A 13,735-nucleotide genomic window follows, 5' to 3' on the forward strand; every position below is an offset into this window, starting at 1 on the left:
TTAAGGGGTCAGGGAGAGTCCCACAAAGGGTGAACAGATGTCCCGATTTTATAGGGACAGTCCTGATTTTTGGGTCTTTTTCTTATATAGGATCCTATTACCCCCCATCCCCTGTCCCGATTTTTCACACTTGCTGTGTGGTCACCCTAGTCCCACATTCCCTGCAGGAGCAGACAGCCCCTCACCCATTACGAGTGGGTCAGAACTAGCCCTACTGTACCAGGCTGGGGTCACTGTGCCGGGCTCCCCACAGCTGGGGCTGCGGGGGGGGGGTACAGCAGGGGGCACTGGGCTGCAGGGAGTACAGTAGCTGGCACAGCAGGGGCGCTGTGCTACAAGGGGGAGTACAGCAGGGGGCAGTGGGCGAAATATAGCATGGGGCACAGCAGGGGGCGCTGGGCTGCGAGGGGGGCACAGCAGAGGCGCTGGGCTGGGGGGTACAGCAGGGGGTGCTCTCCCCAGGCAGACCCATTGCCCAGCACTAGAGGATCAGCCCAGCCCCTCCCTGGGGTCCTGGGCCCAGTGCCAGCCACTAGTCAGTCAGTGCCAGGGCTAATTAACGCCTCCCCAGACTGCCCGGCACACCCCCACCAGCCCCCAGCGCCTAGACACTCTCTCAGGGCATCAGTGGCAGAGAGCCCAGGCTACCTGGCTCCCAGTCTCCCCCCCGTAACCACTTGACCGCACTCCCCTCCCATCCCTGGGGATAGAACTCAGGAGTCCTGGTCTCCAGCCTTCCCGGAGAGCACCCAGGAATCCGCCCCTCCCCCCGCGCACACCTGCACTCCTCCGACGCTGCCGGCTCCATGGCGGGTCCGGGCGATGCTGAGCCGGGCGCGGCCGGGCCGGTGACTCCGGCTGCTTCGCCCCGCCCCCGGCCCGGCCCCAGCTCCGCTCCCTGCCCTGCACCGGCTCCGGGGGAGAGCCCCACACCCCGCTCTCCAGCAGCCAGGGAGACCCCCCCACACACACCTAGCCCCGCAGTGCCCAGGGGCGAGATCCCCCATTTTAGCCCCTCATCGCCAGACACCCTCCAATACAGCCCTCCAGCATTGGGGGAGACCCCTATTCTAGATCCCCGACCCCCAGTGTCCAGGGGAGACCCCCCATTCCCAGACCCCCACTGTCCAGGGGAGACCCCCCCCATTCCCAGCACCAGGAGACACCGCATTCTAGCCCCTTACCATTCCCATCCCCCCAGCGCCAGAGAAACCCCCCTTTCCAGCCCACCAGCATTGGGGGAGACCCCCTATACTGCCCCCCCCCATTCCCAGCTCCTCAATGCCCAGAGGAGACCTCCCATTCCAGCCCTCCAGCATCGGGGGAGACCCCATAGTTCTAGCCCTCCCATTCCCAGTCCCCCAGCACCAGGGGGAGACTCCCATTCTACCCCCTCCTCATTCCCAAACACCCAATGCCAGAGACTCCACTCTACTCCTACGCCCCGGCACCAGAGACACCTCCCCAATCCCAGCCTCCCGGCGCCAGAGACACCCCCAATCCAGCTCCCCTACTTCCAGTCCCCCAGCGCCAGACACCCCCGCTTCCAGCCCCCTACTCCCATCCCCGCAGCGCCAGATACGCCCCCTTTCCAGCTCTCCAGTGCCAGAGACACCCCCAATCCAGCTACCCTACTCCCAGCCCTCCAGTGCCAGAGACACCCCCAATCCAGCCCCTCAACGCGCCAGACACCCCCTTTCCAGCCTCCCTACTGCCAGCCCCCCAGTGCCAGACACCCCCCTTTCCAGCCCCCCGTGCCAGAGACACCCCCAAATCCAGCCCCCCCAGCGCGCCAGAGAACCCCCCATTTCCAGCCCGCCAGACCTCCCGATATTCGGGGCTTTCTCTTATACAAGTAACTGTAAACCCCACCCCCCGATTCCTGATTGTTCGCCCTCTCCCAGCGCTGGAGCGACCCTCCCCCCGGTTCTCAGCCCCCCGAGATCGCCAGCAGAACGCCCCCGCCGGGGGGGGGGCTCGGGGGCGGGGCCATATGCTTCCCAGGAAGTGAAATGGGGGGGGATGGAAAATCCACGGGCGGGGCTCAGTCCCGCTCCACAGCCCGAGTTCCCGGGTTGCGGGGGGGGAGGGGCTATAAGGAAGGTCGTTGCCAGGTAGTGGGAGGGGCCAGCGCTAGGGGGAGGGGGTTATGGCAAACGGGACGGGGCGGGGCCCAACTCAACTGACATGGGAAACAGATAGCGAGGAGCAGCCAATGGGAGCGGGGCTTGGTGGGGACTCACATGGGCAGGGCGAGTTGGGCGCCCGCCAACGGCGGGGTCCGGCGGGGTCGCGGGAGGGGTAGTTGCTGTGCCCAGCCAATCAGGAGGCGTGAAAGTGGTAACGCCCTTGGCCAAACAAAGGATGCCACCTTTATTATGTGGGACTGATTGCGGGAACCAGCCAGTAAGAGAAGCCCCCGGGGTCACGTGGGGGAAGGCGCTGTTGGTCGAGCCATTGAGGGAGTCCAGTTCGGGTCACATGAGGAAGGCGACTAATCCAGCCAATAGGCGGGGAGCACTGATGTCACGTGCTGGGAATTGCCCGCCGCCAGTCAATGAGAGGACAGTATGGGCTCACGTGACGCCAGCGTCACATGACGGCTACCCAGTCGCCTCTTGGCCAATAGGCGGCCGCCCCCTCACGTGACGTCACTGCGGGGAGCCGGGGACGGGCTCTACGGCAGCCGGGAAGCGGCGATGTCGGGTGACGGCGAACGCTCCCCGTTGCTGCCCGCGGAGCTTGGCGAGCCTGGCACTCCCGGGGCCCTGGCCGGGCCTGGCGGGCTCGTCCCTTCCGCACCGCTCCCACCCTACGGGGCCCCCGCGGCAGGGAAGCCGGCCCCGCCCCATGGTGAGCGGCTCCGCCCCGTGGCCCCGCAGGGGCGCGGCTAATGGGCGTGTGAGGAGGGGGTGTATGGGCGGAGCTAAGGCTGAGTGGGCGGGGTTGTGGGGGCTATAGGTTCTGGGGAGGGGTTAGAGGTCTCGGTGGGTGGGGTTGGGGTCTTCGTGGGTGGGGCTGTGGAAGGCTGCAGGTGCCAGGGCGGGGCTGCTGGGCTTGGTGGGCGGAGCTAAGGGAACTGGGAGGAGCTATATGGTTTGTTGAGTTGATGGAAGGTGGGACTGGGGAAGGAGCTTGGGGAGGTGGCCGTGGCTAAGGGGCCTAGGGCAGGCTGGCTTGTGGGTGACTGTAGCCTGTGGTTCCCTTGCCCAGGCTTCCCACCGTTCCCAGACGGGCATCCTGCTGTGCTGCCCGGTGAGGATCCCCCGCCCTACTCACCCATGGCCAGCCCTGACAGTGGCAGCGCCCCCATGATCACCTGCCGCGTCTGCCAGAGCCTGATCAATGTGGAGGGCAAGATGCACCAGCACGTGGTGAAGTGCAGCGTCTGCAACGAGGCCACGGTGAGCCGGGAGCCCTGTGGGGGCTGGGCCAGGCTGGGGTGATCTCGCAGGTGTCCTGTGGGGGGGGCTGGATCCCTCATTAACCTCCCCGTGAGGTCCCACTACCCTCTTCCCATGCCGTATGCCTGTCTCTGTCTTTCCAGCAAGCCTAGCTGGTGCCCCTGAGGGGCCCCCCGGAATGGGAGGGATTTGGGGGTTGTCTGTTGGCCCCTGGCAGGTGGCATCGGAAGAAGGTTATTCTGTAGAGCTGGAATGACAATTCTCAGCTCTGAAGACCCCCTTAGGATCTGGCTGGAGCTGGGAGACCCTGAGGCTGGGACCAGAGGAAGTGGAGCAAAAGGTCTGAGCTTACTGTGCTCCCTCCAGAGCCAGGGATAGAACCCAGGAGTCCTGGCCTCCAGCACCCCGCAGGCTCAGGTCTTCTTTCTGTCTCTGCTGCAGCCGATCAAGAACGCCCCCCCGGGGAAGAAGTATGTGAGATGTCCCTGCAACTGCCTGCTGATCTGCAAGGTGACGTCCCAGCGAATCGCCTGCCCCCGGCCCTACTGGTGAGCCACGGGGGGGTTCCCCTGCTGTGCTGGGTGGGGGGGTGGCACCGAGGGCACACTGGGCCTGGGTGACACTTCCCTGGGTTCCTGAGTGGGAGGAAACCTTGTCTGTGCCTGAACAGCCTTCGCTTCAGGAACACAACTTCCAGTGTAGACACAACGCCCTCGCTTTCAGCCATGCAAATGTCTCGTGTTGAATTAGTGTGCAGCTATTGGACCCCGGGGATCCCTGTAACCTCCTGGGCACCCCCTGTGCCCTCTACCAGTTGGCACCAGTGGTCCCTGGGTCACAGCCTGGCTTGGTACCTAAGACAGGGCAGGGTTCCAGTGTCATCTGTGTTGCTTTCTCTCCCCTGCTGCAGCAAAAGAATCATTAACCTGGGCCCGGTGCACCCAGGGCCCCTGAGCCCTGAGCCCCAGCCCGTGGGAGTGCGGGTCATCTGTGGGCACTGCAAGAATACTTTCCTGGTAAGCAGGGGCAGCCGGGACTCCTGGGTTCTGTCCCTGGCTCTGGGAGAGGTGCAGGGTGTAGTGGGGTTCAGCAGGGGTTCTGGGAATCAGGACTCCTGCGTCCTGACTGTAGGAAGGGAGTGCTGTCTAGTGAGTAGAGATGGGGTGGCTGGGAGCCAGGATTCCTGGGTTCTATCTGTGACTGTGGGAGGGGCGTTGGGTTTTGTGGGTAGAGCAGGAGGCTGGGAGCCAGGACTCCTGGGTTCTGGCTGTGGGAGGGGCATGAGGTGTAGTGTGTAGAGCAGGAGGCTGGGCATCCCATGTGTGTTTCTCTCTGGTTCTTATTCTCCCAGTGGACAGAGTTCACAGACCGCACCTTAGCCCGCTGCCCGCACTGCCGCAAAGTGTAAGTTTCTTGTCCCTCCCCACTGCGAGACCCATTGCCCCAGGCCACAACTACAGGCCAGAGAGAGGCCTGGTCCTGGGGGTGGGGCTGGGCCCACATGGGCTTGGGAGGCCGAGGAGTGGAAGGGGCTCTGAAAGCAAGGCCCAAGTGTGGGGTCTAAGGGCATGGGGAGTGATTGAGCTCGGAAGCAGGACTTCTGGATTCTCTTCCCGGCTCTGGGAGAGGAATGGGGCCAGGGGCCAGAACTCCTGGGTTTTCTCCCTGGCTCTGGGAGAGGAGTGGTGTCTAATGTAGCAGGGGGCCAGGACTCCTGGGTGTCCATGTCTGACTCTGACTCTCTCCCCCCAGCTCCTCCATCGGGCGCAGGTACCCCCGGAAGAGATGCATCTGCTGCCTCCTCCTGGGTGTCTTAGTGGCTGTAGCTGCCACAGGCCTAGCGGTGAGTGTGTGACCGGGGCAGGGGAGCGGGCCGTGCTGATGGAGCCTAAGGACTGCCCAGGGTGTCTGAGTCTCTGTGCTGCCCTGGGAGAAAGGGGACATTGAGTGGGGAAGGGCCTGTTGGACATAGAACCCAGGAGTCCTGATTCCAAACCCCTCCTCCCCGCAACCATTAGACCCTCCCCTCCCCGCGCAGAGCTGGGCTGGAACCCAGGAGTCCTGACCCTGCTGTCTCTCTCTGCGCAGTTTGGCACGTGGAAGCATGCCCGGCGGTATGGTGGGATCTACGCCTCCTGGGCGCTGGTCATTCTCCTGGCTGTGCTGTGCCTAGGCCGGGCCATGTACTGGGCCTGCATGCGAGTCAGCCACCCCGTCCAGAACTTCTCCTGAGCCACCCCTGCTGCAGGGAGCCCGTCCATCTCAGCCAGCTTCTGCCCAGCCCCTGGTCCGCTCCTGTGCCTCTCGCCTTGGTTCTGCTCCCCTCCCATCCCGCCGGACCCTGAGCAGGAGACCCCCATGGGACGCGACCAATGGAGGCGGCTGCGGTGGCCTCAAGGGCAAGGGGCCCACCAGGCCAAGAGGGCAGCTGAACTATGGTAGCTCTGTCTGGACCAACCCGAGAGGGAGCTGGATTACAGTGGCTCGGCTGGGACCCACCACCCAGGAGACGGGGAACCCACCCAGCCAAGGGACACTGGGTGACGGAGATGGGCCCCGACCTCCCCCTTTCCCCCCAGCCAAGGAACACTGGGCGACAGAGGTGGGACCCCCCTTCCCCCCACCCCCCAAGGGACACTGGACGATGGAGCTGGGACCCACCAACCCGAAGACCCCACACACCCAAGAGACACTGGACGATGGAGACGGGACCCACCACCCCGGAGACCCCACATACCTAAGGGACACTGGACAATGGAGCTGGGACCCACTGCCCCCACCCAAGGGACACTGGACGATGGAGCTGGGACCCACCACCCCAGAAACCCCACACACCCAAGGGACACTGGACTATGGAGCTGGGACCTCCTCCCTCTCATGACACCCCCTGCACCCAAGGGACCCTAGCTGACGGAGCGGCAACCCACCACCCCGGATGAGGTGGCCAGAGGGAAGGAGGAAGCCCTCATGGCTGCTAAGTCACTGGGGGTCCCATGTCCCTCCTGATGGGGCACTGCCATGCCCAGCACCCCCTTGGCCTGCAGGGAAGTGGGGCAGGAGGGGGCCCCACAGCGGGGAGGCATTGAGTAAATTCTGGGGGGGATGGGACCCGGTGGGGAGGGGAGCTGACAGCGGGGGAGAGGGGGGATGAGAAGGATTCAGCTCACTGCTGCTTCATGGTGGGGTCATCTCTTAGGCCACCGTTCACCCCACTGATCTGTGCTCTGTCAGCCATACCCCTCCTCCCCACAAGCCAGACAATCCTCTGCCCTAGGGCCACATTGGAGCTGGCGCCCTCTAGAGGGAACAGACCCCATGTCCCATTCCCTGCCCCCCTGAGCCAGTTAGTGTCTGCCCTGGGGCTGGATGGGAGCTAGCCCCGCCTAGACGTGAAAGGCCTGTGCCCCTGCTCTGTTTAGGGACCAAAGGTAACTTTTATTTGGGTGGGGTAGCTGGTGGGGAGCAGCCCCTGCCCTGATCCTCCCCCTGGCAGGAGCAGCTGGGGGCACTGTCTCTAATGCCCGGGGGGAAGCTGCTCTGGGTTTGTTCTTCCCTCCTCCCCACCCCTTTGCACATTCTGGGGGGGGGGGGAGCCAATGGGTAATAGCCCCCTTGCATGGGGGCCCTGAGCCTTCCCAGCATGCCTCTGAGCTCCCCCACAGGGCTACCCCTTCCCATCCAGCCCCTGACCTCCCCTTGGGCCGATCGCTGCAGCCTGGGGAGCAGAGCGCTGCCCCCATTGCTGCATGGGGGGGTGTGATCCTAACTCAACCCCGTCTCCTGCTCCCAATTCCTCCCCTCTCCACACGGCCCTGCACCGGCTCCCTTGGCTGGGCCCTGCCTTCTCTGGTGTGTGGTTTGAGGATCCCCAGTGGGATGCAGGGGACCAGGGGTGAGCTCCCCAGAGGGCTGGTGATGAGGGGTGCCTGGGGCTGGCCTCTCACTCGGGGAGGGAGACCGGAACGGTCTCAGTTCTTCAGGGATCTTTGGGGGGTGGGACGTGGGGTTCACCCCTTTCCTGGGGCCCCCCACTGCTCTGGCTTGTACATACTGACCATTCCCCTGTACATAGCTATTTAAATCCAGCCCCGGGCTTTCACCCCACCCCACCCTGTGCAGCGTTACTTTAACCCGGTGAGTCTGTCCCAGCCCTGAGGAGGGCCGGCCTGACTGATGGATGTCCTGACAGTGTAAATAAAGAGATTCCATACGCCACCCGCCCGCCTGGCTCCCTTGCTCTGCCCCACGGTGACCTGTGGGGGGGGGGCTGGGCTGGGGCTGTGGGGCCTGTTGCCGGGCTGAGAGCCCACCAGCTCGTTATACCACAGGGGCAAAAGAACAGTCACGGACACCCCGGGGTGGGGACAGGGGGACATACTCCTGAGCCAGCCCGCCTGCACCCTGAGGCCTGCTCTCAGCTAGTACCCCCTAGAGGGAAAAGGCCCCATTCCCCACTCCGAGCCAGCCGGTCCCCTGCCATGGGGCTTGCGCCCCCTAGGTTGACAGTGGTTGAAGGTGGGGGCTAGGGGGCTGATTGGAGATCAGTGCCCTGAGTGCTGGCACCCCCTAGAACCTCCTGCTCCTGGCTTGGATGTGGATTTCTGGGAGGGGAGTGGGGTCTAGTAGTTACAGCAGGGAACTGGGAGCCAGGACTCCTGGGTTCTCTCCCAGCTCTGGGGGGTGGGAGAGGCAGGGAGTGTAGCAAGAGTCCTGGGAGAGAAGTGTCCTGTAGGCGGGCTGGTGTCTCCACTGGGCCAGGGCTGGATCCACCCCTTTGCTGGAGATGTGGGGGGCCCCTGAGGGTGTCCCTCTGTAGGACCCCAACTCCTTCTTGGCCCACATGTGGCAAAACCAGCTGCGTATGGATTAAGGCAACCCCTGTCCATGACCTCCCCAGGAGCTGGAGGGCTCTGCTCACCCCATTTGCTGCACCCCAAACCCCCCCTTCAGGTGTGGAGTTGGTGGGGTTCCCCCAGAGCAGTGGGGGTGGAATGGAACACCCCATTGAGATGCATGGGACACTTCTCCCTCTCCCATCAGTGGGCTCAGGCTCTCTGCAGACCCAAGCAGCATCGGTCACACTGAGGGCACCTCCCAGCCATTACTTCTGTAACTGGAAACTGAATGTCTGCAGGGATCCCTCTGTTCTAGGCTGTGATGTCCCAGCAGGGACCCCAGTCCATCTCTGCCCCCCACAAAGCCCCCCTTCACTCGCAGCTGCCTCCCATGGGGGACCCCAGTTAGAAAGGCCAAGGAACAGCGTGAGGGTGAATGTTTCCTAGCCCCACCTCACTCCCCCCTCCCGGTGAGATGAAACACAGCATCTCCTTTCAAAGCCTTTAATCAATGCTCCTTGCAGCTCTGTAGCCCCCCTCAAAGAATGGGGGGCTGGTTTCAAGGCGAGGCAGCAGCTTAATTCTACAGGTAAAAAATAGTTCCTGGGGTGAGGAATTCTCTGGAGGCTAGGATGGAGGGCAGCAAGACGGGAGGCTGGTATACGGGGGGGGGTTGCTTGAATGGCCCTCAGGGGGTACATGAGTTCAGGGGGCTCTGCTCATAGCTGGGGGGGCTCCTGGCCTCTGGGACTGGAGTGTCACTGGGTGAGTTTGGGGGTTCAGGGCTGAATTTGGAGGATCATGGTCTCTGGGATGGGGAGGGATCTGGTGATATTCTGGGCTTTACCGCACCAGGTCCCACAAGTTGGGGGGTTGAATCAGGTCTCATTTTGGGGGGAATTCACCCCTGATCATGGTGTGGGGGGCCCTTTCCCTCTACTCCCCCTGGCCTCACAGGGCCATATAGGGGCACATGGGCCCAATCCTCTTGTGCTCACAAAGCCATAGAGGGGTGTACAGGCCACCCTGCTCACAGGACTACAGAGAGAAGGGGTAGGGCCATATAGATCCCCCCACCTCACACAGGGCCATAGAGAGGTTTTTGGGCCCACTCCCACAGCTGTAGAGGGGGTGTTTAGCCCATACCTAGCTGTATGGCCCTAACCCTCGCTCACAGGGCTATACGGGGGTGTTCGGACCATATCAGGCTGTATGGCCTCCCCCCCCAACAGAGCCATATAGGGCCACAAGGACCATAGTAGGTTGTATGGCCCACCCTCCCCCATGCTGCTCACATGGCTACAGGGGTGTCAGGGCCATATCAGGCTACATGGGCCACCCCGCTCCCAGGGGTGTTGGGACCATATCGGGCTGTATGGCTCCCCCCCCGCCCTGCTCACAGGGCCATGTAGAGGGTGATGGGGCAGTGGTCACTGCCCATGGCCTGGGAGCGAATCTTGCTGTCGCACAGCACCCCCAGCAGGCGCGTCGAGACCAGGAAGTAGTCAAGGCGCCAGCCCACGTTCTTGGCGCGAGCATTCATCATGTAGGTCCAGAAGGTGTAGGCATGGGGCGTGTCAGGGTAGAGGTGGCGGAAGGTGTCGGTGAAGCCGGCTGTCAGCAGCTCCCCGAAGCCCTGGCGCTCCTCAGGCGTGAAGCCTGCCGACTTCTTATTGCCCTTGGGGTTCTTCAGGTCGATCTCGGTGTGGGCCACATTGAGGTCCCCACACAGCACCAGGGGCTTGCGAGCATCCAGCCCCCGCAGGTAGGCCCGGAAGGCGGCGTCCCAGCGCTGGCGGTACTCCAGCCGCACCAGCCCCCGGCCCGCGTTGGGCACGTAGGCTGTCACCAGGAAGTGCGAGGGGAACTCAGCCGTTATCACCCGGCCCTCCTGGTCGTGCTCCTCCTCACCTGCCGGGACACACGGGGCGTGCGTCAGAGGGCAAAGGGGAGAGGCCCTGGGCACGGGGGGCATGGGCAGGGGTCAAGGGAAAGGGCCATGGGTGTGGGGGGATGCATGGACAAGGGGAAAAGCCAGAGGGCCTGGCTGAGGCTGTAGGGGGCGCAGAGAGGGATCGGCAGGCAGGGCTTGGCAGCAGGCAAAGGGGTCTGCAGGCAGAGGTTGGTAGGGGGCACAGTGGGCAGGGAGCACAGGCTCAGCAGGCAGAGGCTGGGGGGCGGGGCAGGTCCCTACCGATGCCATAGGTGATGCTGAGCGGCTCAGTCTTGCAGAGCAGCGCCACCCCGCTGTAGCCCTCCTTGGCACCGGCGCAGGCCCAGTACTTGTGGGGGTACTCAGGCATCTCCCGCATCTCGGGGGGCAGCAGCTTCTCTGCACACTTGGTCTCCTGCAGGCACAGCACGTCAGGGTCCTCCTCACGCACCCACTGTGTGGGGAGAGCGGGGTCAGCGGGGCTGGAAGCCTGGATTCCCTCCCCAGCCTTGGGAGAGAAGTGGGGCTAATGGTTGTGGGGGGGCATGAAAGCCAGGATTCCTGGGGTCCATTCCTTGGGTAGAAAATGATGTCACAGGTGCCCCACTGCTCTCCGACTCTGCTACTGCCCCCCCTCTTCTCAGGAACCCCCCGGATCCCTTTCTCTGGGAACCTCATATGATGAGGAAGAGAACCCAGGTATCCTGCCCCCCAGCTCCACCCCACTTCCCTCCGGCTTATCCCTTCCCTCGGACCACACGCATCCTCCCTGCCCCTGGCCATGGATCTCCGGTGCTGGTTGCTGGGGACCAGCCGGACCAGCAACAGCACTTTCAGACCAGTAAAACCACTTCCACGCTACGGACAGTCACAGATCCAAGGCCAGAAGGGGCCAGTGGAATCATTTCATCTGACTGCTTGGATAGCACAGGCTGGTGAACCGCCCTGCAACAATTCCTAGCGCAGAGCTGTTCAAAATTGCCAGGGATGGAGAATCCACCACAACCCTTGGCACACTGTTCCAAATAGTCACCTTCATTATTAAAAATGTACCCCTTATTTCCAGGCTGCATTTGTCGAGCTTCAGATCCCAGAAGTAAAATAACCTCTCTGCACCTACTCCAGATTCGCCTGTTTCTACATCCCGGAGTCGTATGACTCCTGCAGGCCCCAGCAATATCCAGCTACTTATCCACCCTCACCCCCAAACCTTTTCCAGACTTCAGACCCATTTGAACGATCCCACTGGAACCAAGCCAGGTACAAATCCGTCTGTGGACCAACCTCGAGAGAATCAGCCATTCATGAACCCGTGTTAACTGCTTCAGTTTTTTACAGCTGCAACATTTTCCCCTGTCCAGCGGGATTTGGGGGATGACGAATGTCAATTTTGAGTTAAAATTTCATTCTGGGTTAGGAAAAGCAAACGTGTTTGGAGATTTAGGACACCACCCCCTCCCGGCCCCAATCCCCATTTACTGATGGAAATGTAACAGAGACAGGATGCCTAGGATTCAAATTGCTTGTTTTTCTCCTATTCTAGGACGTCTGCAAATGTCTCTACTTTTGGAGAAGAGTTAGTGAGTGCCGAAGGGACCTAGGAGTCCGGGGCAGCAGAACGGGAGGGGCCACTAAGAAGCTCTGTGTCTCTGACATTAGGTGACTTTTCCAGCACACGCCAATGTTCCCACAGCCCAGCCGTTGTTCACTGTACTCAACTTGGAGGCACAAAGCAGGAAAGGAAAATGGAATAAATCTAAAAATCCCAAATTTCTGGATTTCCAAAAAATCTCCAAATTGAGAATGTGGGAATCCAAACTCCAGGTGGAAAATCTGACCCATGAAATTCACTGCGAAATCCCACCCCCAAAACCTGGAAGATTTTTTCTGCAGGGAAAAAATCCCAATCCCTAACTCGGCTAGAGCATTTCTCAGCAGAGCTCAAAGGAGGTCAGGATCCTTATCCCCACTGCAAAGGTGGGGAAACTGAGGCATAAGGCGGGGAAGGAACTGGCCCAAAGTCACCTAGCAGGTCAATAGCAGAGCCAGAGAGAGAACCAGTAAGTCCTGGCTCCCAGCCCCCCTTGCTGTAAGCTCTCTAGCTGTAGTCACTAGGCCACAGGGCAGGCTCTGCAGGGGCAGGGGTGGCCTTAGCCCCTGGCACCCTGGTTCTACCTGCTGTAGACCAGGGCCCCAACCCGGGTGGTCCAAACTGGGGAGGAGCTGCCTAGCCCAGCGAGGACTGGTAGAGACCAGTGCCTGGGAGAGCCACTCCTACCTCCAGCCCCTTCTTCTTGACCCAGGCCCGGAGCCCGTCCACGTTCCACGATGTGACCTTCAGGGTGTACTTCTGCCCACTGGGGGAGGTGAGCTTGTTGGGCGGATCCTGGTACAGGATGGGGCCCTCTGCCACCTTCTCCTTGAGGCCCTTGGCTGCCCCCTTCTTGCTCTTCTTTACCTCGGGCTCTGGGGAGAGGGAGAGAGAAGGAAAGCTGGGACATGGCACTGAGCAGCCAGGGGAGTGCCAAAAACATAAGAATGGCCCTACTGGGTCAAACCAAAGGACCATCCAGCCCTCCTAGCATGATACACAAGAAATGATGGGGGAGCGCCATGCCGCAGGGACTGGGGCGGGGCTTAGAAGGGGGCACCATGCCACGAGGAGTGCAGTGGGGAGCACATGAGAGGGAGCAGGGAGGGGTTGCCGTGCCACGGGGCTGCGGTTACCTGTGGCCTCGAGCTCGTCCGCGCTGTCCACATCCTCTGCCTTCTTCCCCCGTTTGGGCATCTCTTGCCACCAGGTGGGCCCTGCGCTGAGGAGCCGACACCGCTGAGCCACGAGCCACAGGATCCTGGGGGCAGCCTGTGGGGGAAGCGAGCAGGCACAAGGCAATCAGCATCAGGGGCACAGGCCACAGACCCAACAGTCCAGAGAACTAGGGAGGCCAGGCCAAATGCCCATTCCCGCTCCCCAGCCAATCAAAAACCTTCTTGCGTTAGTCTCCCCGATCCCTGGCCAATCACAGAGCTCATTGCACAATAACCCCCCCCGCTCCCTAGCCAATCGCAGCCCTGCTTGCACAATAAACACCCACGCCCATGGCCAACAAACACCGACCTACCTGGCCGATCACAGCCCTCGTAGCATGATTCCCACCCGCTCTCTGGCCAATCACAGAGCTCCTTGAACAATAAACACCCACCTATCTGGCCAGTCGCGGCCCTTCCTGCACAATAAAAACCGACCTCCCTGGCCAATCTCAGCCCTCGCACGCAATAAGCCCCCGCCCGTCTCTCACCGCGCGGCTCCCGGCCAATCAGGCCCCGCTCCGATCCCCGTGCGCCCCACTACCTGTCCGGGAACAAAGTGCTGCACAGTCCGACCGAGACACGTGCGGCAGGGTCACGTGCCGGGGAAGGGCGGGGCTAGAGCGCCACGCTATCACGTGTCTGGGGCCTGGGATTGTAGCGGACCGAGAGGGGACGGGAATGGGCGGGATTGCCGTGTCACGTGAGGACGGAGGGCTAGGAACTCCGATGTCACGCGGGGCAGGAGTGGGCGT

The 13,735-nt window shown here is 62.2% G+C and overlaps 3 protein-coding genes across 8 annotated transcripts in view; 1 reads left to right on the top strand and 2 right to left on the bottom strand.

Moving 5' to 3' along the window:
- The window catches only part of PNP (purine nucleoside phosphorylase), a 13,854-nt gene extending 12,356 nt beyond the window's left edge, over window positions 1-1,498 (bottom strand). For both annotated transcript variants that reach the window (XM_034786634.1, XM_034786635.1), the window contains exon 1: window positions 780-1,498. In XM_034786634.1, coding sequence (XP_034642525.1) covers window positions 780-1,171 — 392 coding nt within the window. In that variant the 5' untranslated portion in view covers window positions 1,172-1,498. The remainder of the gene's footprint in view (window positions 1-779) is intronic.
- Window positions 1,499-2,622: 1,124 nt separating this feature from the next.
- Window positions 2,623-7,619, top strand: PIP4P1 (phosphatidylinositol-4,5-bisphosphate 4-phosphatase 1). Of its 3 annotated transcripts, XM_034786645.1 has the most exons (7): window positions 2,624-2,853; window positions 3,214-3,404; window positions 3,846-3,952; window positions 4,315-4,420; window positions 4,756-4,808; window positions 5,157-5,247; window positions 5,493-7,619. In XM_034786645.1, the coding sequence occupies exons 1-7, from the start codon at window positions 2,700-2,702 to the stop codon at window positions 5,634-5,636; spliced, it is 846 nt and encodes a 281-aa protein (XP_034642536.1). In that variant the 5' UTR covers window positions 2,624-2,699; the 3' UTR covers window positions 5,637-7,619. The 3 variants fall into 3 exon arrangements, with proteins under 3 accessions (XP_034642535.1, XP_034642536.1, XP_034642537.1); XM_034786644.1 differs by lacking the exon at window positions 4,756-4,808 and having other exon boundaries at window positions 2,623-2,853; XM_034786646.1 differs by lacking the exon at window positions 4,756-4,808 and having other exon boundaries at window positions 2,792-2,897.
- A 1,110-nt stretch (window positions 7,620-8,729) lies between these two features.
- On the bottom strand, window positions 8,730-13,679 carry APEX1 (apurinic/apyrimidinic endodeoxyribonuclease 1). Of its 3 annotated transcripts, none has more exons than XM_034786641.1 (5): window positions 13,525-13,679; window positions 12,900-13,035; window positions 12,451-12,638; window positions 10,434-10,626; window positions 8,730-10,150 (listed from the first exon to the last, which is right to left on the bottom strand). In XM_034786641.1, exons 2-5 carry the CDS (start codon window positions 12,958-12,960, stop codon window positions 9,636-9,638), a joined length of 957 nt encoding a protein of 318 aa, XP_034642532.1. In that variant the 5' UTR covers window positions 12,961-13,035; window positions 13,525-13,679; the 3' UTR covers window positions 8,730-9,635. The 3 variants fall into 3 exon arrangements, with proteins under 3 accessions (XP_034642532.1, XP_034642531.1, XP_034642534.1); XM_034786640.1 differs by having other exon boundaries at window positions 13,472-13,656; XM_034786643.1 differs by lacking the exon at window positions 13,525-13,679 and adding an exon at window positions 13,295-13,429.
- Window positions 13,680-13,735: the final 56 nt, after the last annotated feature.

This window comes from Trachemys scripta, chromosome 12 (genome assembly GCF_013100865.1).
Source record: "Trachemys scripta elegans isolate TJP31775 chromosome 12, CAS_Tse_1.0, whole genome shotgun sequence".
In the NCBI taxonomy this organism is placed as follows: Eukaryota; Metazoa; Chordata; order Testudines; family Emydidae; genus Trachemys; species Trachemys scripta.

What these genes read in the sequence shown, in the direction of transcription:
- PIP4P1 (XM_034786644.1), top strand. Translation starts at nt 2,700, where the DNA reads ATGTCGGGTGACGGCGAACGCTCCCCGTTGCTGCCCGCGGAGCTTGGC. An exon ending in GCGTCTGCAACGAGGCCACG is followed by an intron (nt 3,405 to 3,845) that starts GTGAGCCGGGAG and finishes TCTCTGCTGCAG; the next exon opens with CCGATCAAGAACGCCCCCCC. An exon ending in GCCTGCCCCCGGCCCTACTG is followed by an intron (nt 3,953 to 4,314) that starts GTGAGCCACGGG and finishes CCCCTGCTGCAG; the next exon opens with CAAAAGAATCATTAACCTGG.
- APEX1 (XM_034786641.1), bottom strand. Translation starts at nt 12,960, where the DNA reads ATGCCCAAACGGGGGAAGAAGGCAGAGGATGTGGACAGCGCGGACGAG. An exon ending in GGACGAGCTCGAGGCCACAG is followed by an intron (nt 12,639 to 12,899) that starts GTAACCGCAGCC and finishes CCCTCTCCCCAG; the next exon opens with AGCCCGAGGTAAAGAAGAGC. An exon ending in CAGCATCACCTATGGCATCG is followed by an intron (nt 10,151 to 10,433) that starts GTAGGGACCTGC and finishes GTGTCCCGGCAG; the next exon opens with GTGAGGAGGAGCACGACCAG.